Raw genomic sequence first — 23,766 nt, forward strand, 5'->3', positions numbered from 1 at the left:
ACAGCTACAGACACGCTAACCCTGCACGTTCAGTGCTGTCTCAGTCTGGAAAGCATGGTGCATGTCCAGCTGATAAGCAGGTGGTGATGCTGAAATATTTGCACTTGGGCAGAAATCACCGTTTTCATGCAAAGTGAGCAGAGTTCCGTGCAGGACAAAGTCCATCACCAAGAGTTTTCTCATTTATCACAAGAAATGAACCTTGAAGTGCCAGAAAGAGTTTCTTCATACATGAATGAGTGTGTGTGTCCCAGCAATCATGTGTACGAGAAACTGGTGCTTTAGTGTCTGTTAGTGTGCGTATGCCGTCTCACGGGCCTTGCAAATGACATGTTGTGCTTAAACGGAAAACATTGCTGAGGAAATTTTATTGCCAATCCAAAGATGGTGGGTGGTTAGGCTGTTTTATATAAATATATATTTTAATAACGTCTATGAAACGCATCCAAAAATAACTTAAAAAGAACACGCCGTTCGCGTCTGGTTTTTATATTGTGGCTTTCAAAAGAAGGAAAAACGGAATTTTATAATTCCTTACACACAATACAAGTGGCCTTCTCTGGAACTATCAAATTGCACACTAGTCGGTATTGTTATTTAATAGCACTCTGTATTGGAATAAAAATCTCTGCTGGAAACCTGCAGGGCTAACAATGCTAACTAGTGTCAAGAGATTCAGAGATATTCTCTTTGGCAGTCCAAAACACCTATCTCTTTTGCTTTTGGAATTTCTATTTTTTTGCAAGTGAGGGTGTGGTCCACCAAATGTTTATCTTTATCACTTGTTCTAGGTTTGGGCAGATATACAGTATAATAATACAATAAGTGCTGGACATAGTGTAATTTGTTTGCATTATATATGCCAAACTAGACTTCTACTCCTGCAGTGCAGGGACGGCGAGTACTGCTCCACATAAAAGAGGGTATTAATTGTCTTCATCTCAATGCAGTTTGCCAAATAAGGGGACTGCAGCTTTAGCTGTAATCATGAAATGGTTTGCCTAAAGGGATCATTTTAGCAATTTGGTTTATATCCTCCTTAGAAAAATAGATACAAGTACAAAACACAATTGAAGCCATTCAATGAATGAATTCAATGAATTCAGACATTACATTGAATGGCTCTTTTCCTGAAAGAAGACTGATGAATTAAGAAGAACACATGCCAGTATTTAATACATGCCAGTATGAAACTAGTAATAAAAAGTCATTATTTCTGTTGCTGCCAAAAGTACTTTTTTTGCTTGTCTATTTTTGTGTTACCTTGAGAACTGGTACTTTAATTTTACTTAACCACAGAGAAGTATGCTTTTGTAATCACTGACATCTGGGCATAGTGCAAATGTTCTGCTTGCAAGTGACAAGGAGGAATAACTGACTGTACTGGTGGGGTAAAGTCTTCCCACATGTGGTTCCTCCTGTGCAGCCATTTCAGACGTCTTGAGCACATGTGGTATACCTCGCTTTTCTTTTCTGTTTTTTTGTGAAATTAATTTTTGGAAAAGAAAAACATGGCTTATAATTTGTTTTGCTCTTGCAAATAAAAAATGCCCCTTATGATTTATTGCTGATTATGGTTGCTGATTGATCTCCTTATTTTATCTGTCTTTCATAGGACACATTTAGGGTCAAAAGTAGTTTATTATGCATTTTATTTCCTAACGCATCAAGGTTTTTCTTCATGAAACATATAATATGGCCACTATTTTTTACACAGCCTCTCTGTCTTAACATAGAACGTTCTCGACATATTGCCAATTTGTGGCCTGGTTTGGGACTAGCACAACATGTTATCCAGTTTTGGACAGTCGGACCCCCATCCCTGCCAGTTTCAGGCTGCCCAGTTTGCCCAGAATGTGGAGGTGTGAGAAGGGAGGACTGCATGTATAGTATAAGAGTTACTGGCACAGGCTATAATAGTATGTGATAATCTCTAATGGCACTTTCCCCTCTTCATTTCCTCCTTCCTGCTCCTCTGGTGGTCAGCGTTCTTGTTGCCTTGGCACTGGCCTGTTTGTGTACTGGCCACCATACAGCATGTGATCACTAGCTTGGCTCAGACGTGGTTGTTAAGAGTGTTTGGTTCCCACATACAATGGAAGGGGTTTTCAGTCACTTATCTCCAACCTTCAAAACAATTATTATGCAAACATGTTCTATTTTCTATTTCCTGTGCACACCCCAGTCGTCAACCTGCAGAAGCTGCACCATGGGGAAAGCAAGGATCGGTGTGTTTTCGAGAGACCGCTGAAGTGTTTTTGAAGTGTGTTTAATATTTCGAGCCTTTGCAGTTTGACTGACCTGGGTTGTGATGGAAAAAAGGAACAAATGAGCTCCGTTATTTCGCCTGGGCTGCCCCCTGGGACAGTGCTGCATGGTGCGAAGTATGGAATTGCTTCCTGTCATCAAGACAGCTGCTGTGCGGCATAGTGCAAACTATTAAAGGAGTTTTAAAGACGAAACGCAGTGGTAAGAGCGAGCTTCTATGGAATGTGCACACAAAGGTTTCAGCACCCCTTCTGCAGCTGGCAGCTGTGCCCTTTAACGCACATGCCTCAGATGCCCACTGTGTTATTACTGCCACCTTGTAATTGGCCCCCAGCTCTGATTGCTGCAGGAAGCTGCAATTTGGAGGAAAAGGTCAACCAGAGCAATTATCAACCCAGCATTTAGTGCACTTTCACACAAGCAAGCTCCTCCAAAATCAAAGAGCAAGAGTCTGGGAGTGCATGACTGAAGTCATCTGGGTCATTTGAGCTGGACGTTATTTGCACTATATATTATGCACACCTGTGTATATGTATATGTGTTACACTTTCTTTAAGTGCTGTTAGTACACTGCCAAGCAGCCTAATGTCATTTTTTGGTATTTGGAAAGGGAGAGGGGTTTTGACAGGAATATTGAAAGCAATATTCACAGACACCCAAAGGCATGACACCCAATCTAACTATCCAGTCTTCCTTTCTTGGAGACTGTAGTCATTTCTCACCCTTTGTTCCTTGTGAATGGGGCAGCTTCACAGGTTTGTTCATTCACACTGTCATAACTCCTTTGTCTCTCTGAAAAAGTGCATCATTTCACAGGATAAATGATATGTAGCCATTTTTTTGTGAGATAAGAAATAACAACAGTTACCCTGTTGTACTCAACTGCAAATTGTCAGAGTGGATGTCCTAACATCAAACCAAGAATTCCCCAGCAATCCTTGTCCAGCCCACTACACAAAGTTAAATTTTAATACAAGTAATGTTATATATTTCTGCCCAGGTTTTGATTGTGTGTAAATTATTGATTGAAGGAGCTCATCCAGTCCAGTCTTCACGATACTGGAATTGAGTGCTAAATGCCCTTGAGTCTTTGGCTCTGAGGAAACACACCAAAGGGCTCCACGCTGGAGAAATGGTCTGCATTGCTCCTCGCAGCTCTTGGGCCCTGGGTTCAATGCTCCGGTTTCCTCCCACAGTCAAAAACCAGTTTGTGGTCAACTGGTTCGTGGGGAAATTGGCCTGAGACATGAGGGTGTGTGTGTCTGCCCTGTGATGGACAGGCATGAACATTGAAAGTCCAGGGTGCACCCAGACTCCGGGTCCCCAGCGACCCAGAAAGAAGTGGTTAGAAAATGGACTTGATGGGTGGAATCCCATCCATTGTAAGCAATTGTTAAGAGATTTAGTTTTAAACATATTTTCAGCGGGAGAGGAGTGCTAATGATTTTGGCTCGTTGGAAATGTCCTGGCCAGTGGGATCTTCAGAAACAGCATCGTCTTTTGCAGCTATCGCTCAAAGGTCTTCCCCTCAGCTCCCAGCCAGATTTGATATGACAGCAGAATTTGAACAGCTCCTCCACAGTTGAATCTTTTAGAGAACCTTTAGGATTTCCTGCACCAGTAACTGGTCTCTAAATGCTATGGCCTTGCCAGTAATTGGAAGCTAATTATTACTGTAACTCAGTTGGCAGGTGGCCAGGCTGTGGGGTAATTTTCACTTACTAAGCTACACGGTTCAAGGGAGGAAGATGTGTCAATTCTGAAGCAGTGCAGACCTCAAGACAGGCTGCAGCAGTCTCCTGAGAGTGGCAAGAGATCTGCTGTCCTCTGAGATGGTCTTTCAGGGGAATTCATAGCTATGATGCTTGCAGTTTGTCCATGTGACTATCATGATAATAGACAGCCCTTGAAATAGAGAGTCAGAGGATGCTACAGTACATGCCTTTTGTGCAGTTGTGAGCTTTGGGATCCTCAGATGTTCTGGTGAAAAAAGGAGCTGCAAATGTTTCACATATGGTACTGCTGCAGATCCTCTCAATCGCCAGAGTTCAGCACCTTCAACCTAATTAAAGAAAGATACCTTAGAGCTGACTTTGTGCTGGTTTGTAATGCTGCCGGTGTCTTCGGAATGATGCCTGTTGGTTTATCTCACTTGAGTGACATTTTTAGAAACATCCTGCTGTATGTCTGCCTCTAGACTAACCCCGTTTTCAGGACCTTGGATATCCAAGGGAAACATTAATCAGGGGCAGCACAGTGGCGCAGTGGTTTGCAGTGCTGGGGCCCGGGTTCAGTTCTAGACCTGAGGTGCTGTCTGCATGGAGTTTGAATGTTCTCCCTGTGTTGGCATGGCTGTCCTTCGGGGGTTACCTCCCAGACTCCAAAGAGTCCGTACTGGTAGGTTAATTGGCTTCGGGGAGAATCATTCCTGGTTTGAGTGTGTGCTTTAAGATGAGCTTATGTTCCATCCAGGGTGTGCCCTGCCTGGCTAGGATAGGCTCCAGCTCCCCCACGACCCTGAATTGGAAGAAGCAGTTAGAAAATGGATGGATGGACATTAAACAGTTCTTCCTTAACTCCATCTTTATTCAGTTCAGCAGAGTATGATATGAATGTTTATAGTAAACTCTGAATTGTATACATAACACGAGCCATCTCCCCATCCAGTAAACTCAGTGTGACACACGGAACAATTGGTCTTTACTTTTTTTAATTCATTGCAAAGCAGCCGCACCGTGGGTGGATCTATTTTTAAAATATTTGGAAAATTCAAAAAGCAAAAATCATTATCTATTTCGTTGTGCCTGTTTCACATGATTAAAAGGGTGTCATTGTTGATTACACCTTTCTAATAATGAAAAGGAAAAAAATCAACTCACATGAAGGAATTAAGCAAGTCACCCGCTGCTACCTCAGCATTTTGTTTTTGTTTTGGGAATGTGGTGAAAGCAACCGTTTCCCATTTAGAACGAACAGCATACATTGTCTCTCTGGGCTCTGCTTTCTCTTGGGAGAGAAACCTGAGGATCCCCCTGCCCCGACCCCACCCCTCCAGTCGTTTTCTCTCCCTCTGTCATTTTCCTCCTCTCCCTACTGTATGTCTCTCTCCAGCTCTTTCTAAATGTTAATCAGCGGTGGGAGCGCGCGGGTCGATGGCCGGGTCGATAGCGCTGATGCTGCCAGCCTGAGCTCTGCGACTCGGCGCGCTGTGCAGTTGGAGGAGTATTGATCCGCTTGTGCGCCGCTCACCCGCCAGCCCCAGAGCCACCTCCTCTCAGGCTCCTCCCCGCAGGCGAGGGGCTCCCGGGGGCCAGACTTCAGCGGGTCAGCAGTGGCGGAGAAGAAGCTATATCAGTTCACCTGTTGGCTTCACCCAGTCTTTATGCACAGCTCATGTAAAGAAGATTAGTTTTTTTTTAAATGTAGTGAGCTTTGCGGGCTGAGGGAGACTTAAAATTAAATTTAGATTTCCCATATAATTCGCCACTTGTTAGTCATAGTAACAGACAGATTAAAACCGTGTTAGGCCTGGGTTTTAATATGGTACGTATTTCATGTGTGATTTTTACCACACTGTTATGTGACATGGTTTAAACACAAGGGAGTGACCGCATACTGTAGCTTTTATATGTTACTGCAGGGGTGATGCACAGGTGTAGCACAAAAGGTAGGAGGGCAGGCACAGGGTGCAAACCATTCAAGGAATGCAGTTAAGATCATAGAGTTGCGGTACTGAAAGTATCTGTCACAGGAATAACAAAACAACATGCATGAATAAACAACAGAGCTCTTCGTTTACGTCTGTAAGAAAAACCCTTCGGATGTGAGAAGAGATTTCCCCCCGGTCACAGATTTTATTTGTGGATTGGTAGAGGAAGCCTGATAGCACCAAGCGCCACTCTGCTCTAAAACCTGATTAAATTGTCTAGGAGAAAAGAAGATCTGGCTCAGCAGTGTGATTGAGTGAAATTTCATCTGCCTGAACTCCTCTGGGGTTCTGTGTGGATGGTGGAGACAAGGTGAGGGCGGAGAATCGTGCATCATCTGAAAAAAAACTTAGGCTTACCAAGGTCCTTCATAAGAATTTGGTTTCCATTGTTCACATGCAAGAAACATAAATATACTGAACCAAAAATATTTTTTACTGTTATTCATGTCGCCTTACATAGTACCAGGTGATTTCTGTTTTATAAAACACTTAAAGACAGTTCTGATACTTTTGAATAATGCCTGGTCGTCTCAGTTTCACATTTATGAATACCCATATGTATTATGTCTGTTCTTTGTCTTCGGTCTCACAGTTGCTTCAAAATATGAAACAATAACACAAAGATTTGAAATTGTAAAATTTGTTCTGTAAACCTATTGGGAATCGAGACTTAGGTTACACAGTGACATGAATTCAGTGTTAAAGTAAGATTTGATAACTAATGTTTCAGGTTTTATGTGCCATTCTCCGACAGAGCTGTGTCTTAAAGAATATTGCAGCAATGGAAGTACAAGAGCCTCATTAATGTAACAAACAAATTGCAGATTGTGTTTTTCAAACAAAGACTAGCAGGATCTCTGGAGTTATTTATTTTTTTAAGGAGCTCTGCACCTACAGAGCTGTGCTGACTTTAACTCTGCCCCCTTCAGGACACTGGCAGACTGTGCAGGGCTTGGGATATAAAAGTGACTTTGTTTTGTGGCTGAACTGAGAATGACCAACTTGTCACACTTGGGGACACTGAGCATGATTACAGCCTAGAGCCCCGGAAAAAGTTTTTATCCGCAGTGCTGTTTCCTTCTGCTAATGCCCTTTTTGTATTGACACAGTTGGATTGATTGCACTGCGTTTATTCAACATACAGTATTTGCATTCATTTTTCACTTTGTTAAGGCTTTGCATGTTTTTCGCTTGCCGCCCCAGTGCCACGAGAGGGGGGCGCAGTTTGTGTAGAGGCCGCTGGCTCATTGTGAGGCTTTCCAAGCCAGGGCAGCAGCGCTGCTGCGAGGGTGATGCCACCGTACTGCGGTGCGCCTTGTTTAGAGAGGACTTGGCAGGGCTGCGGCCGACACCTCCACGCTCCTCTTGGCAGCACAGTCGGCGCTGTGGGGAGTGCGAGAGACACAGACGTCTGTCCGTGAGGAAAGCACCTGGGTTCCAGATCCGAGAGCAAAGGAAATGCTGGCCTGAAGGATGAGATTCTGCTGCCATTCATATATGCCAGTTTATTAGCTCTCCAGCAGAGCTTGATGTTCAGCACATTTATTTAACCCCAGTACAGATGAAAGCACGCATTAAGTAAACCCGGATTGCTGGCAAATACTGTGTTGGAGCTGGATAACGGTGTAGAACTGCCTTAAGATGCAAGGTTGGATAAAACTTTCATTCGTTTCATACAGATAGAAGAAGGGGACTGTGCAGCGACTTGGAGGCTGAAATGCAAAACCCAAATAATTTTTAATATGAGTTTAACGATCTGACATACAGCGAGGTGGTTCTCCTCCTCTCCCCGAATTTCTGTGTGTGTGTACTTATTCAGACTCTAAATACAACCGCTCCCAGAGTTTAACAAGAAGTCTGTAAAATCTTGTGAAGCCTGCAGATAACGAGCGAACCCAGTTGTGCGCGTGTGTGTGTGGGCTGGGGTTTTTTAAGTTTTAAGGTGGGTTGTGCCATCCAGATATACAGCTTTAAAGATAAGAGGGAACCTCTGTAACTGTGCCTTTAAACATTTCCTGTGTTGCTATTTAGCTGTTACTAGCTTAATTCCTGAGTTACTCCACTGGAATGTCTTTCACGTTAGGTCATTTCACAGCAATGTTCTCTGCCAACTCTTAGCTGGCGTTCTTCTCCCTTTCTTTTTTTCTTCTGAAGGGGGTGATTTGGCACATGGACATGTTGGCACTCCTCTACAGGGCCGGCAGTACTTTATATTCTCCTGCTCTGAAGGAGAGGGGGGGGGGGGGGGTAGACAGAGAGAGAGCAATAGAAAATGGCTGCCAGCTGCACTCTCCTCCGCACATGAAATGTCTGCCAAAAAAACTCTGGCGCTCAGCAGACCTGAGCCAAAGAACACTCGCGTGAAAATAAAATAGAAACAGCAAACAAAAAAAGTTTATTTACAGTACGTGGAATAAGCGAGAGGCAGGGGAGGGTGTTGGGGACCATTTATTTCAAAGAAATGACAATACCAGTTGCCACATCTCCTGCACAGTGTTTCTGTAAGCACACGAAGGAACAGTTCTCAGAAGACGCAGGAATATCACGCCGTGGAGCAACGTTCTGGTGAAACCAGCGGCCTCTTTGCCTCCCGTGCTTAAACTGGCCAGCGAGCAGCGTTTGTGCAGAGACTCAGCAAAGGGCTGTGGATTCACACGCCGAAAGCAGAAGGAATATCCTCCCCTAGATGTCTGTTAAGATCAACCACTACACAAAATGGCTGCCCCATCCCCCCCACTCCTGATAGAAAATGGCTGTCGGATACAGCTCCTGTTTTGACATCATCCAGTGGTGCGGGTTCCTCCAGATTTGTTTTTGTCTTACTTATAGTCAGGGGGCTACTCGGAAAAAGCCCGGAAACGATCGAGAAATGAAGCACGCCGCGTGTCTCGGTGTCCGTCGAGCAGTTTGAGCACTTTTCCAACCCAACGTTTTTTTTCTTGTTTTGCGTTTTGGCTTGTTCTTGGTTGTGGCGGATTTTTCCCCGCGCGCGGTAACGAAGTGAGGCGCGGGGCTGTTGACGGAGTGCAGGGCTGTGCTCCGTGTGCCTGTGCCCTTGCTCCCAGTCTCTCTCTCGCTCTCTCCTCTCGCCGCCTGGATCCCCTCCGAGGGCTGCTTGCCCAGCCAGCGCCGCTCGGGGAGATGGGATTTTACTTTGCAGGAAAAAATGTTTTCAGAGATGCTTTAGATTGCACTAAGGGGGAAGGGCTTGAAGTAGAGAGGAAAGACGACATGGAACTGCCAAATTTAAATAATCTTTTGATTAAATTGATTTGAATTACACTGATTGGTTGTGTAGAACTGCAACTTAAAAGTGCCTTTTGCAATCTACAGTCCTTGAAATCCCTGAAAGAAATAATACTTAATGTCACCTCTCCTGGTCCTTTGCTATTCCACTTCTCAGGAATTTTAATGGTTTGTATCACGGAAATACGATTTATCCAGTTGAGATGCCATGTTGCTTCCAATGATTTTGAGGAAAATAATTGTCTTTGTTGCATCGCAGAGTTAAAAACAAGAGGAGGCCATTAGGCCCATCTAGCTTGCTTATTTGCTAAGGAAAGTAAGGTTTGCTAATGATCTGTGTGCTGCTCCTGAGGTGTCATGATACTGTAGGTGCCAGTTCAAACAAAATCTGTCACAGGACTGACCAATATGTGTGTGTTGTGAGTGTTTGTGGATTGGCAGGCAACCAGTGTCTTTTAACAGATTCTAGTCTGCGGATAAGCAGGCGGACAGACACACACACAATACTGTACATTGTGAAGAACAGGAGGCATGCTTTCCTGGTCAGTCTCTTTGACAGCCCTGGAGAAGACGCACAATCCAAGCCTTGAGCTGTGAGCTGACCTTCAGTCACTTGTGCTTCCTCTGGTCTTGCTGTCTGCCCAGGCTCATTTTAGTGGTGAAACTATTCTGGCGCCATCAAACCCAGGCTGTCCCCGCCTTGCATCTTGCGCTCTTTTGGGAGGAAGCAACCCTAGATTCTCAGCTTAAAACAAAAGACAAGTCTGAGTTCTGCACTAGCAGAGCCCCAAGTCCTGACTTGCAATTCTGGTCTTTTCACATCTTGAGCAAATATATGGCTCTTTTTATCATCGGTAGAATTTTGTCTTTACAGAAATTAGATGGTGAACGGGGCCCAGTGCGATACTTTTTTTTACTGAGGTCAGAATTTGAAAGCGACTGTGTGATGCCTGTTTCAACAAGAATTAAATTGGCAGATTAGACTCTATATGCATCTCCACGGCCTCTGGGAGTGTATCTGTGTGTTGGGGTGTACCTTAATGGTAAAGCATTTGCTCGTATAAAAAACTGTAGTGTACCAAGCTGTATTTTAAGATCCGTTTTAGTAAAGTCTGGACCTTGACACCTTGACTGGAGCAAGATATGGAAGTACAGGTTGGCTGGAGATAAGAGATACAGAAAATATATATTTAGAATTGAAGCTCTGCCTTAATTATACTGTATATTGTTTGAACCACTCTAATAGGAGTCCCAGAACCTCAGAGGCTATGCTACAGTGTGCCGCTGAAGGGACTGTGTTTAATAACAAAGCTGTCCAGACTCGGCCCCCTTATTCTTTGCCACTGCAGAGGGCGTCCTGCCTGTAGGATAACTGGCGCTCTCTCAGCTGTCCGTGGGAGGCTGCCTGCTTTACTCAATCTTCCATCCCCTGCCAGCCGAAGACTGACTGACGCGCTGGCAGATGTCCCCCCTTCTCAGCCAAGGCGTGAGACTAACAACAACAACAACAGCAACAACCCGGTTAAAAAAAAAAACCTCTCCTCGGCAGCTGTTTTTGCACTCTTCTGGCCTTCCCTTTCATACCAGTTTGTGGCCTTGGCTTTCTGCTGACACTCTCACTGCCTTCTATTTTTATCCTCTGGGAAGGATCAGTTGCTTGTGCTCTGCAGAGCACTAGGCCGGTCACTCGTGCACAACCTCAGAAAACCAGCAGTCTCCGTCCCTGTGCAGACTCAGGTTAACCCTTTCCTGCGCCATGCATACATTTGGTGTGTGTGGGTTCTCTGTGTAGCCACTTTCCTAAGTCAAGCTGACAGTGTACAAGTACTGTCCAGACCCGAAATAATAGGTTTAAGGAAAACATACAGGGTTGTCTGTAAATACAGTTGCAGGAATTATCTTTCTATGTATTGTCTTTCTATGTTTTACTAAACTAAATTTTACTAAATTTTCACACTTTTCATATTGGGAAATAACTACCAACAAGACAAAGTTGTTCTTTACAATGGAAAAAAACTGTTGTCTTTGATCATTTCGATCATTAAATCACCCTCTGGGACATGACCACGCATGTGGCTGGTGGTTTCTAAGGACATCTTGAACACAACTGTAATGCAAGCAATCGGGGGCTGTGATTTTGTTCTCGCTTAACGGCAGTCTTAATGGACAGCAGATCTTCGAGCACCAAAGGGCATGTGAAAACTCGGATGCCTTTCACTTCTGAGGTGACTTGGCGGTGACCTGAATAGAGCTCTTCATTTGGAAATAAATGGACTACACCGTTTGATTCGGGGATTATTCACTATGTGAAGATGTTGGTGAAATCTCAACACGTTTACAAGAACCTGTTAACATTTGATTGTAAATACTCCAGTGCCTTTGATATTGAAGTGTTTTTTGTTGTTGTTTTTTCCTTCTTTCAGAGTCTGAACAGAGTAGCAGTCCAAGAACAGGGATTGGTTCTGACCAGGAGGACAGTAAAACAGCCACTATGGGTAAGAGTGCTTTCCGTAGCCCCAGACATCTGCACCTTCAACACACCAGCACAGCGCCACTGCCTTCCATCAACATCTACCCACAGTCAGGAACAGCACACTTCATTCTGAGGTGTGTACAGAAAGAACCTCAAGAAATATTATGATATGGCTAGAAAATACCATTGCAAAATAAAATAAAGGTGTAGAGGCTTCTGTGTCACCAAAACCCATAAATGAATGACAAAATGTGGAGCAAGTAAAGGTTAATTCCTTGCAGAATTGAGTGATGTGATATGGAAGTTCGAGTAGTGAATTGCGTCAGCGTGCATTGGCTGCAGAAGAACACGTGAAGGTTAATTCCAAGCTGAGAAGAAAAAACTCCACTATGTTTGGGCTGTTGAGCCCTCTTTAGGTGAAGAAGGTGAGCCTGTAGAAGTCTAAAAGTACAGGAATGAATTACGTCTCTAACATGATCTTCTCTGTTCAAGACTGAAGAGCTTCAGTTATTTTAGACTGTCAGTTAAGTGCATTCCTTTAATTCTGGGGATGTTACATTTTTGCTTTTCTCTGGACTTATTCCAAAGTAGCATTATCAATTTTGTATTGTGACGAAAACTGTACACAATGTAAGAAATGTGGTCTCACTATTGCACTGTTTGCACTGAATTTTAACATATTGTCTCTGGATGTGCGTAAATTATTTTCCAAGTCTTTTTGAATTTCCTTTGCAGCTTCTGTAGTGATTGCTCATCATCCTATTTTAGCATCACTTGTGAATCTGGCTAATAAATTTTATTAAAAACTAGAGTATAGTTTTAAGTATAGTATCAGTAACCAAAGAGCAGTTGCCCTAGTACAGATCCCTGAGGTACTTCATTAATTACATCACCCTCAGTTTTGAGCATTCACCACAAACCTGTTCTCTCAATCTTCCATTTGTTAATCAGCTTTCAGTCACACATCCCCTTAAAGACAAATTGTGATAAACTGCTGTATGAAAGTGCTTGGCAGGCTAATGAAAGTGACTAGAGCAAATCCAGGTACTCTGCTCACCATACAGTATACAGTAAATAATATACAGTATGTTGTTTGTAACACTATAGACATAATCCCAGAAAGGTTATCCGATAAACATCATATAGGGCAGGAAGAGGAAGAAGACTCCTGTACAGTATATCCAGAGTGTTAAGGCCCTCTTTTCCATGCAAAGTGTCAATAATAATCTTAATAATAATAATCTAGAATGTCTGAATGCACATGAGTAGTAATAACCTTTTACTTTTAAAAACATGCAGAGCTTTTTCATGTGTTTTAGGTTTTGCATACCTTTGCTCAGGACTTTCATTGCTACAGCTTCCACTTGCAAGGTTCTTTTCATTCTGGTAGTTTAACTTCCCTGCTATTCACAATTGATGAGAAATACCAATTCCCTCTGGATGTGTATCACTGTGATTGTGTCCTCAATCTGAAGCACCTTGAAGCATTGTGCAGAGTCAGCTCTGTCCTGTTACATGAACTGCTCTGTTCCCTTTACTTGAGATAAAGCTGAAACATGTACAGTATGATGCACTTTGAGCCTTAAAATATCCCCTTTGTAGTGCACTTGCTTTTGGAAAGCAGGGCTGGTTTTCTAGACCTCCGAGCGGGATAAGGTTTATAAACATTTACAAATTGCCTTTTAATATACATAGTTTTTATAGCCACCAGTTTTTGATTTTCCAGTTGATGATTAGCATGACTCCCTACTATAATCCCTTTCACCACAGAGGTAGACATCATGGCCATGCATCTCCTGAAATGTGCACTGCTTCCTGTGTGCCCCTTTTTTTCCACTATTTGAACAGCATGGATTGCTATGACAGAACCACAAGCTCACAGGCCCCTTGCAATCCATGGGGTTTGGCGTTGCATGTTGTAGTTTAATTAATCCTAGTTAATTTCTCGAGCCACCCAACCCCAGTGGTTGTGACGTGTCTTGGCGGAATTCTAGACACATAATGCCGTGATGACATGCTCTAGGCCAGATTCAAAGCAGTGAATTCTAGACTATAATGTGCAAACTGCTCTTACACCAGAGAGGCCTTTGATTATTTGAGACACCCAGGAGTCACCTTTCATTGTGCTCAGCATTACAGTGATGCTAAGAGTATGTAAAAAATTGAAGGCCCATTTAAAAGAAAGAAAATCATAATGTTAAAACAAAGTGTCTTTCCCTGTTAAACAAAGAACTATGTAAACAGCTTTATATAGGGTCTGTCTTGGGAACTAGTTATTTAGTGAGTCCCTGAGTTCACAGAACAGATACACAATCCATTGAGCTCAGGAAGCAGTGGGAGGGCAGAGGTCATGCAGAGAGGAAGTTACTGGGAGGGCTGTTAGGTGGCCACAGGAAGCAGGCTCTGTGTTTTACTGGTGGGCGGATGTGTTGGGGTGAAACCTGCTCAGTGGGAGATACAGTGGGTTATCAGCCCTTATAACCTCTTTACCTTGCAGTTACCACAAAACCACAGTTACATCATAGGCAGGGTGGAATTCTGACTACTGAGGTGTGCTGCCAGCAGATTTGTGTAGCTTCTCTAAGCCATTTACAGTAAGAGCAGACATCTACTGTAAACTGCACTCTCCGATCAGTGATGCAGATGACAGAATTCCCCCAGTGGGTTTGTGCATTCAGCTCATGTCTTTGAGCAGTGCAGTGCAATCCACTTCTCCTTGCATAGAATAGGGAACTCCTCTAAAAGCCATTGCATTGCTGAAATGAGAGTTTGCTATAATTCTCAAGTTTAAAATCAGAGACCATTTTATAAGAGTGAAAATTAAGTTCTAGAAAACACTTTGGAAAAATGTTAGCTTTGCTGAGGTGATCCACAGATAAAGGCACACATTTCAGCCTGCTGTTACCACCAGCACATTATATAAAATTAAATCAATAAGTTATTCTGTTATAATCCTTAAAATTGTTGTTTGCATTCTGTTAATATTATGAGAAGCTGGAAATGCTTTTTGTCATAAAACTTTTTATTTGCTTTGTGATCGATACAGAATGAACCCATTGTGATTTTGAAAACGTAAAATAAACTCTGCATTAATATTGCAATTTGTTTTTCTTTTTACAAATAGATCAAAGTTGAGCATTTCTCAAAATTTTGCAGTTGTACATTGTATTTTGCACTTGCTTCATAATTGCCTCCTACCCTAATGTAAATGAACATATCCTCTCATACTGCCTGCTCTGCACAAGTAGCTCCCCCCACTGGAGGGAAACATAGACTCATTAAGCTCTTAAATGCATATTTCTGATGGTATGTATAATCATGATGATATAAACTTGTATAGATGTTCCTAATAACAATAAAAGGGGTAGATGTGGACATGTTATAGCTAAGTGTGTCAGGAGTCTAGAGCAATAGATTGGTCCAGGAAACACTAAGCATTTTACAGGCTTTATCTACAAAGACCTGCCTACACTAGATATCTTTCTTTAAAGTAGCTTCATGGCTATATCGAAAGTCCTATGAGTTTGTTTTTTCCTCTTTTCAAAACTGTTTCGATTTTGCAGATTGGCTTGTGGATGAAGTCCAACACCTTCACCAACACTGCCGAACCCGTAGAAATCTAAATATTTTGCAGGCACATAGTTTGTAATTCATCAGTTTTCATCGGGCATTTTAATTGCATCATGCAGATATTGATCAGAAATGAAACTGCCATGCTGAGCCTGTTTGACTCCTCTGGAAGGGGAACTGATTTGATTATGCTACATAGAGCAACACAGCTTTGGAATCTGAAACTGTAAATAATGGATTTCGAATGTGGTGATGCTTAGAGGCAAGTGAGGATTAAACTCTTCTCCTTTATTTAATGTCACAGAGGTTGTGCTTTCCATTAACTTTCTCACCTCATCCTTCATAGCACACTTGGAAACTACCAAGGAGTTTAGCCATTTTATGATTTAGGTTATAACTGCACTTATTAATAAACTTGATTTGGGCTAAAGCAGTGATGCACAACTCCAGTCCTGGAAGGCCACAAAGCTGGTAAACTTTTGTCCCACCTCTTCTCTTAATGAGCTGCTGTAATGGAGCTGATCATTGGTGTACAGCTTTTAATGATTTAAAGAGACAAAGAGAACATCCTATTCTGGCTCTCGAGAGCAGTAGTTACTGTATGCATCTATAGGCTAAAGTGAGAGACGTCAATACCTACAATAGTGTTTAGGAAACACCCATTTCAGTGTTTCAGTTCCCTCGGTTATCACATGAGCTGTTTTTTTTATTTGGTTTGAGTACTTCACTGGACTGCCACACAGTTTGACAGAAGAAAAGGTTGAACTGTTGAAGATTACATGTTAAATTCTAAAACAAAACGACTAGATGTTTAATTTAGCATTCAGATATTATATTTGTATGGATGATCTGAGATTCAATGAACATCTGACTTCCTTTTTTAATGTACTTTAATATTTGAATTGTTTTCCTACTTCCTATATGTGTCTTCTAATATGAAGCCCTAGTTCCACAAAGATGTAATTAAGTGTTTACACTCATATTATTATTGCTATTTTAATGGAACCCTCATTTGTCTGATTGGTTGTAGAGAGAGAATACTAAGTCAACCCACAGCTGCTTTTAAATAACTAAAGAACATACAGAGATTTAGTTATTTCTGACTGGGAAGATGGTTTTAATTATAAGTTTCATAGTGTGAAGAAATGTACTCCTGAGATTCTGCAATGGAAAAGCTGAATTTTATTTCAAGTCTCATTTTCATCTTGTGTTCTATTCAATTTATTCACCCCAGCAGAGTGTAGGAACTGTGTTAAATGTCTCTGTCAACGTGGCATTTTTGTGATGCCAATAAACACCAGTAAAGGTGTATTCCCAGCTTCTATTTCCTTATCAATTTATCCAGTAAAGATACCTCCAGAGCTGTGAAAAGCAGCACCAGCTTAACATACAGTCTGTAAGAGGACACATGTTCCTTGGTCTCGATCATGAGGGCTTGGGTGGTAACAGAAGCCTGAAGGAGCCTAAAACATCAGTCTAAGATCGGGATGATGTGAACCAGAAAGAAATCTCATCGAAAGATCATGGTTGTGTTTTATGAGACGTGTTGAGTGTGACATTGACCAAGGTGATAGGCTATTAAAACTCAGTAATGTTTCTTATTTTTGTTGGGTAATCAGTGCTTTGTGTGTAACAAAACTGATTCACATGGTAAGAGAGAGGGATAAAATATGTGCTTAAAACGTGCTAAGGTCTTGAATATCAATTCTGATTGACTGCAAAACTGATTTAAATTCAAACAGAACTGTTCATAGAATTCAATATATGTATATGTATTATATAATTGTAATAACCTGAAATATTATATGAAGGAAAGTCAATACTTAAGGTCTTCCTCAGCCATTTTAAGTGCTGATATGTGAATCCAACTCATCATTTAATTGAGCTGATATTTTTCTTATTGTTGTTCAAATTACAAATCAAGTAATCAACAAGCAACTATATTATTATTATGAAGAGGGTGGGTGTGTCATCTAGGCCAGGTGTCTTTGGTGAGCATGAGACCTCCTGCGGGACGCTGTTGTGACCTCCTCTCTGTCTCTTGCAGATGCCCCCGAATTTCAGGAAAGCTTTGTGACTTCAGGAGTTTTTAATGTAACAGAATTGGTGCAAGTCTCCAGAAGTAAGACCATTTTTTTATCAGTATTTATTTTTTATGTGATTTATGGGTATTTTGCCTGACCCATGATAAATAGATTTTGAGTGAATGTTTATTGTGTCTTGAAAGAAAGTTTTACTGCTATATCTGGGGTGAAACGACAAAGCATAGAACACAATAATTATTTCAGTTTTTGAAACAGTATCTGTATGTCTCCATGTAGATATTAATTTTCATTAGGTTTAAAGTCTTAACACATACAGAGGATATTCCATGCTAGTGGAAAGTTTTGTCTGTGGAGCAAAATATCCCAGTGTTTCTGTAATTATAACTCTGGAAGTAGTCAGTTGTTTATGTTATGGGAATGGAATTTGTTTTATACAAAAGCATTGTTTCTGGATGATGGCAGTTGTTGTGTTTATAAAGACTAGGTCATCTAAACTTTAGTAATTAACAGTTAAAGCTGGAATGAAACTAACTGCCATCCACAGACATCACAGGTTTAGTATGAAGAGTTCTTCCTGGGCCTAAACCCTCTTCAGGAAATCCATGCGGAATGCTCTGAGCATTAGTATCTGGAGATACTTCACACATAAAGTGGGAAATTGTGGATCATACCGGATCACTAAAGAGTGCATAAAATCCAAGAAATAGATGATCAAAATGTCATAGGATATGCCTTTTAGGATTATGTAGATAGTGGGTAAACCACTTAAAGAATTAAAAGCTAAACAGTAAATCTCAGATTCTGTGTGTCTCATGTGCCATTGATGTAGTGGCCACCTTATTCTAATTGAAATGATGTGCTAGGTTTTTATACCTTTTTCTGTAGCTGTCCTCTTACCGTAACTCTTCCGTATTTCATTTTGCAAAATGAATGTCACATACAAATAGCAAATTAAAACAATTCTATGAGAGGAGCAGGTTCCTGTACAATGACATTGACAGGTATTAACACCAGAAAGTCAAATCCAAATACTGGATAGCAAGCTCTGAAAAAGCCTGGTACTGTGATTTTTTTTTAATCTATTGTATCGTGCTGTTCAGAATCTTTTTAACTCCTTGATAATAACCTTTAAAGAAGAGTTTTAAAGTCTCAGATGAATCTGGGAATACAGAATATTATGGCAAAGATGAGCAGGATCTCAAGACAAGCATTTTGTGGATTTACTGATTTGATGAAGTACACCACTGTTTTCCATTTGGGAGATGGAAATGACTTTTGTAAGCCTTCCCCATTTTGCAATCGCCAGTTGAGTCCCTCTGTGTTTTACCGCAAGGGGCCCTGGGCCACCTGAGGGGAGAGGCCAGGAACATGCACACAGGCTCTGAAAAGCACAGGTTCAGGCCAGCTGTTCTTTCCACACTGCACGTGCACACTGCAAATAGGAAAGCCAACCTACCAGATGGGGATTCTGAAGTCGTTCCAACTGATAATACCGCAGGCACACGGTTCCCCGGCAGGCCCTGGGGTCACTGTTGCAGGATTTTGGCTGACCTTAAGTCCTTCTAGCCCAGACCTGTGTCTACTGGCTCAGAATTGCTTAATTGTAGTCTCAAATAAGCAAGCAACATGACAGTTTTGAGCCAGTAATCTGTGGACTACAGTGCCCAAGATGTGCTCAGACTTTGAGGCCTGTACAAGTGGAGCCTATGGGAAGCCGAATCCGATGCAATATTATGTTGGAACACTTTCACAGAGATGCCAGTACACTGCAGAATTAACATGGAAAGTGCAATTGCAGTTGGGCATAGGTTTTTGATAGTTAACCCGTGGATAAAATCTTGAATTAGATTTTTTAGATTTATTGGTGGCATTAGTTTAAATGGAACCGGGATGAGTTAAGTCGTAGCAATAAATACGGTAGAAGTTTTATTTGCAGTAGGTACTGTAAATAGACATATACAATACATATTTAATGTTTTTAATTTTTTTTTTAATCACAAGATTTACAGAAAAACTGCAGCTTGTTAGTTTAAACCTAAATCAGTGGTATGGCATCTCTCTAATTTTGACCATTTCTGAAAGCAAGCAAATGTTTTCACTACTTTGAAACTAACCCAGCCTTGGCACACCAGTAATCCTGTTTTGTGTGGGACAAGGTCTCATGCACTAGACATTTTGTAGTGCAGTGGTTTCCACAGTGGGTATTGGGTTCGGTGGTGATCAAGATGGCGTTTGTTAGGTTCTGGGAGAAGAGCACCAGTCTTCCGGTCAGACATTATGGATCTTGCTGTGTGGAGAGAGATGAGTGACTGGATTGTAGGTGTGTTGGAGCAACTTGTCTGCTCTCCTTCATTCTCCCTGTGGAAAACAGAGCAAGGGTCAGTGGTGTTAGCAGGGAAGGGAAAAATCCATCTGGCGATTTCAGATTGGCTCAACATAAAATAAAAAAGTCGTTTTCAAAATACATACTGAAATTCTATCAAACTTGTAAAGATGTGTAGAGTGAATCCAGTTTATATTTCCTTTGCAAATGTTCAGAATTGCACGACTATATGGAGAGAAGTGCATTTTGAGGACAGATCTTCAATTCTCTTTTTCAGACATCTTCTACATTCACTCTTTTAGAATATCATTACGTTTATTACAAGACTTGCTGTTCCATTCGCGTAATTATCATCGCCTTGCCTATTCAAATCTAATTTCCTTTTAACTGCATAAGTACGCAATCGATTCAGCAGTATGCTTACAGTACGGGGTTCCTTGTATTTGTTTCACAGTCCAAAGGGACAGTGAAAGTCCTGTCTGGGCGCTCGTCATTCTGTATCAGTTAGGTCTGCTGGGTCCAGCATGGTGGCCTTGGGGTCAGCAGCCAGCACAGGGGCTGACATCATTCCAAGCGACAGTGGAGGAAACAGCAGATCTGCCCTGGACAGGGGGCCTGGGCTGAGGGTTTGCCTCTGGACGGCAGTTTTCACCGTCTTCCAGGTGAAACACCCGGAGAGCCTCCGGCTTATTCGCTTGTTATTTTCCACGCCCGCAACGGGCAGCTGCCCAGATCGTTCATTTCACCCCCACACGTGTATCTCCGGGCCCGGACGACTGTTTCTCTCGCCGGGGACAGGGCTGCCCCTGGTCCTGCAGACCCTTTCCCTGACCACTGGACGGGCTCTCTTCCGCAGGTCTTTCCGAAAGTCCTTGCCTCTGTGAGAACGTACAGTACAGAGAATCACCATGCCTGAGGTTTACAAATAAAACATGCGGCTTCGTGGAAAAAAAAATGAAACCCCTAGAATGAAATACAATAATCACAAAATATAGCAAACACTCACAGTACATGTACAAGACACAATAAATGTAACACTGGAGAGAAAGATAGAGAGTTGCCTTTAAATGAAAATATACACAAATGTACTGCGCATTTGATTACCATGCACGTGAATGGTAGTGTACTGTTCAGTGATAAAATAAAATACACCGTCCCCGACAATTGCTGAACGGTTTGCTCACAATTTTCGGCAAAGAGGCTGGGTGGCCAACTGGGGGGGCGGCATGTGTGCGAGAACGGAGGGAGACAGAGTGTAAAACAGAGCCCTGCTGGACGCTGATGGAGACAGGGTGACGCTCCTCGCCGTTCACCCACACTGACTTTATTTCTAAGTATTCTACACATTCCTTAACTCTGAGATTTCAGTGCAGGAAATGCAAAGTCAGATTTATGTGTGTCGAGTCATAGGTAACCCAGGGAGGAGGTATCCTCTTAATTAGCCAAGGCCACAGTATTGAGGGACACAGCCTGATACAAACCTTTAATATAACTGCCCTGCTGAAGTAGCTTGTGATCAGATCACCACCTCCTTAATCAAAATCTCTTGCCTGCCGTAGATTTAAGACACAGTACATAACAGTAATGTTGACAGATTTATAATCTGGACATAAATTTTCATAGCAACTTAATTTGCTCTGCAGTGGAAAAAAATGGAAAGGAAAGTCGAAGCATAATGGGTAGAATTTGTGTCATGTGTTATTAACGTTTGTAATGTTCCATGTACTTGTCATTCTCTAGTGATTATGGCAGTGAGCGGGGGATATTAAGTTTCTTTATATATATCAGTGTGGTTTTGTTATTCCATCTGAAGTTGAAAGTGCAAGATGGTTGTTCAGCTGAATGTCATAAAGAGGTTTTAAAGGGTGTTTTTATCTTCTACTGGTTGTCAGACTGAAAGTTGTATAAAGAGTCCAGTGCTATTAGGAGTGGAAAATTTAAGCGCAACTAAGCTAGTGCCATCAAGTCAAATATTCATGCATTTTATGTACAATATGCGCTGAACATATTCAGCTGGCTTGCAGATATCTCAGTAAATCATGCCTTTATGACTATGGCAAGACTCATCAAAATACCTGTCTTGCAGAGTCCATATATTGTGCCTTCATATCCTTACTATAGTGTCCTACTGCGCGAAATTACAAAATGATGCATACGTATTTCTGTATGTTTTATTCAAAACCTGAATGCTCAAACTGAATACCTCTAGGAATAAGATAGGTTACAGTAAATGACAGAAATAAGTAATGGAAAAAAACCTGAAATATGTTGATTGTTTAAGTATTGAGAGCCATGAACTCAGTATTTGGTGGAAACCCCTTTGGCAGCAGTTACAGCCACTAGGACTGGTTCAGGACCAGTCTTGCACACTGGCTTGGTGCAGTTGTTGCCCGTTCTTGTTGACAAATTAGTTCTAGCCTTCATATTGCCCGGAGTTTACTTATAGGCAGCAGTTTTCAAGTCTTTCCACAAATTCCAAGTAGGACTCAAGTCAAGACTTCAAATGCAAGACTTTCACTTTCGCTTTCGGACATTCACTTTCTTATTCTCATGCCACTCCACGCCTTCCACTCCAACCCTGGATTGGAAGCAAATGGGTGGATGGATGTTACTGTTACATAGTTTATTTACTTAAACATTCACGCTACGCACTGAGGGCAAAGAAGATCTGGCGTAGACCTCTTTGTCCTTGTCCCTTGCAACAGTAGGTTTCATTCGTCTTTGAAATTACTCCTGACTGAAAACCAACAGGGTCTGAGACAATGTTTGTCACCTCATTGTTTACTCGGCCCCTGGTCTGACCAGCTGGTCAAGCCCTTCAGCCACACGGGTTTGAATGACCGCACGGGGAAACTAGAGGCCACGGCCTATTATTTGTGGGGGATTAGTGGGCCACCATAATGGGATGATTTGATGGAAAAAAAATATTTGCATTGCTTTGCATGGCTGGGTGCATGTTAAAACATGTCAAAACCACAGTTAGATTAGCCTTAATGGTAATGCATACATATTGTATATAGTGCTACAGTATATTATCTATGCAGTGTGCTTATACTGTATTTAAAGGATTCTTGTTAGCCACAGCTGGACAGTGGCCGCTGTGTGTGGCTTTTTATTCACAGCCACAGTCAGGACTAGATTTTGCTGTTCTGTATATCGCTGTATACAAATTTGCTGTACAGTAGGTGCATTTGCAGAGACAACACACGGCCGTGTCAGTAAGCGTTGCTGCCTCTTACTTCCAGGGTACTGGGTTCGAGTCCAGCTTGGTGTGCCTGTCTGTGTGGAGTCTATACTGTATGTTGTTATAGTGTTTGCATGGGTGACCTCCCAAAGACATGAAGGCTTGATTGATTAGTTTAACATGTCTCTTTCCAAGGAAGGGTGTCCAGGTGATTTTGTGCATGGAGGATTTGGCTATAGGTTTAGAAATATATTTGTGGCCTTTCTGATATACTGATCATGTGCTGTTTTGTGATTTCATGCACTTCTTTCCTGGGGGGATGATTTCACAAACTGGGGTATCATATTTGTGGATTTCGGGCTTGGAGTTTTGCCTTTCTGCTCATTGTCTTGGCAATCCTCAGTGCATGCCAGACGATCTCTTGCAGAGGCTAGTGAAAGGACAGAATTTTTTGTCTTTTTGTGCCATGCTGTGGAATGAGTTTGTGGTGCTCTGGAAGTTTAAGCTTTGGCATTTGTAAAGATTTTGAGGTAAATAAAGGCATCCAGTCCTTTCACAGTAAAAAAAAAGCATGAACAGTCAGAGCACTGCAGACCATCACTGTCTCTGACATTTTGTCTTTGCATCCTCTGCATGGTCTCTTTTTCAATCATCCAGCTGCATTGTGTAGTTTATAAATCCCTTTCTATCAGATATTCCCAGCTTTGATGACGTGTCAAAAGTGAAGGCTATCCTTACATCCAAGAATAGAAATAGCCTTTGTAATCATTCCTTCCTTGAAGGTTTGCAAAACAAAACCAGAGGGTGTGATGCATTTATCAGTTGGCTTTTCTTTCATTATCGTATGGCTATTATATGGAGTTCTCTAGACCTAGTTTGAAAACTACACTTCAGTTCTGTTCTCTCAGCATCTTAACTGAAAGACTGACATGTTAAGCTCTGTACTGA

At 41.9% G+C, this 23,766-nt stretch overlaps 1 protein-coding gene across 8 annotated transcripts in view; it reads left to right on the forward strand.

Annotated features, from left to right (window-relative positions):
- Window positions 1–23,766, forward strand: part of nfic (nuclear factor I/C) — a 217,052-nt gene that overhangs the window by 138,987 nt on the left and 54,299 nt on the right. For 7 of the 8 annotated variants that reach the window (XM_015365452.2, XM_015365457.2, XM_015365455.2 and 4 more), the window contains exons 3-4: window positions 11,647–11,718; window positions 17,314–17,388. In XM_015365452.2, coding sequence (XP_015220938.1) covers window positions 11,647–11,718; window positions 17,314–17,388 — 147 coding nt within the window. The remainder of the gene's footprint in view (window positions 1–11,646; window positions 11,719–17,313; window positions 17,389–23,766) is intronic. The other variant, XM_015365454.2, reaches the window with a different exon arrangement.

Source organism: Lepisosteus oculatus, chromosome 29 (assembly GCF_040954835.1).
Source record: "Lepisosteus oculatus isolate fLepOcu1 chromosome 29, fLepOcu1.hap2, whole genome shotgun sequence".
Taxonomy (NCBI): Eukaryota; Metazoa; Chordata; class Actinopteri; order Semionotiformes; family Lepisosteidae; genus Lepisosteus; species Lepisosteus oculatus.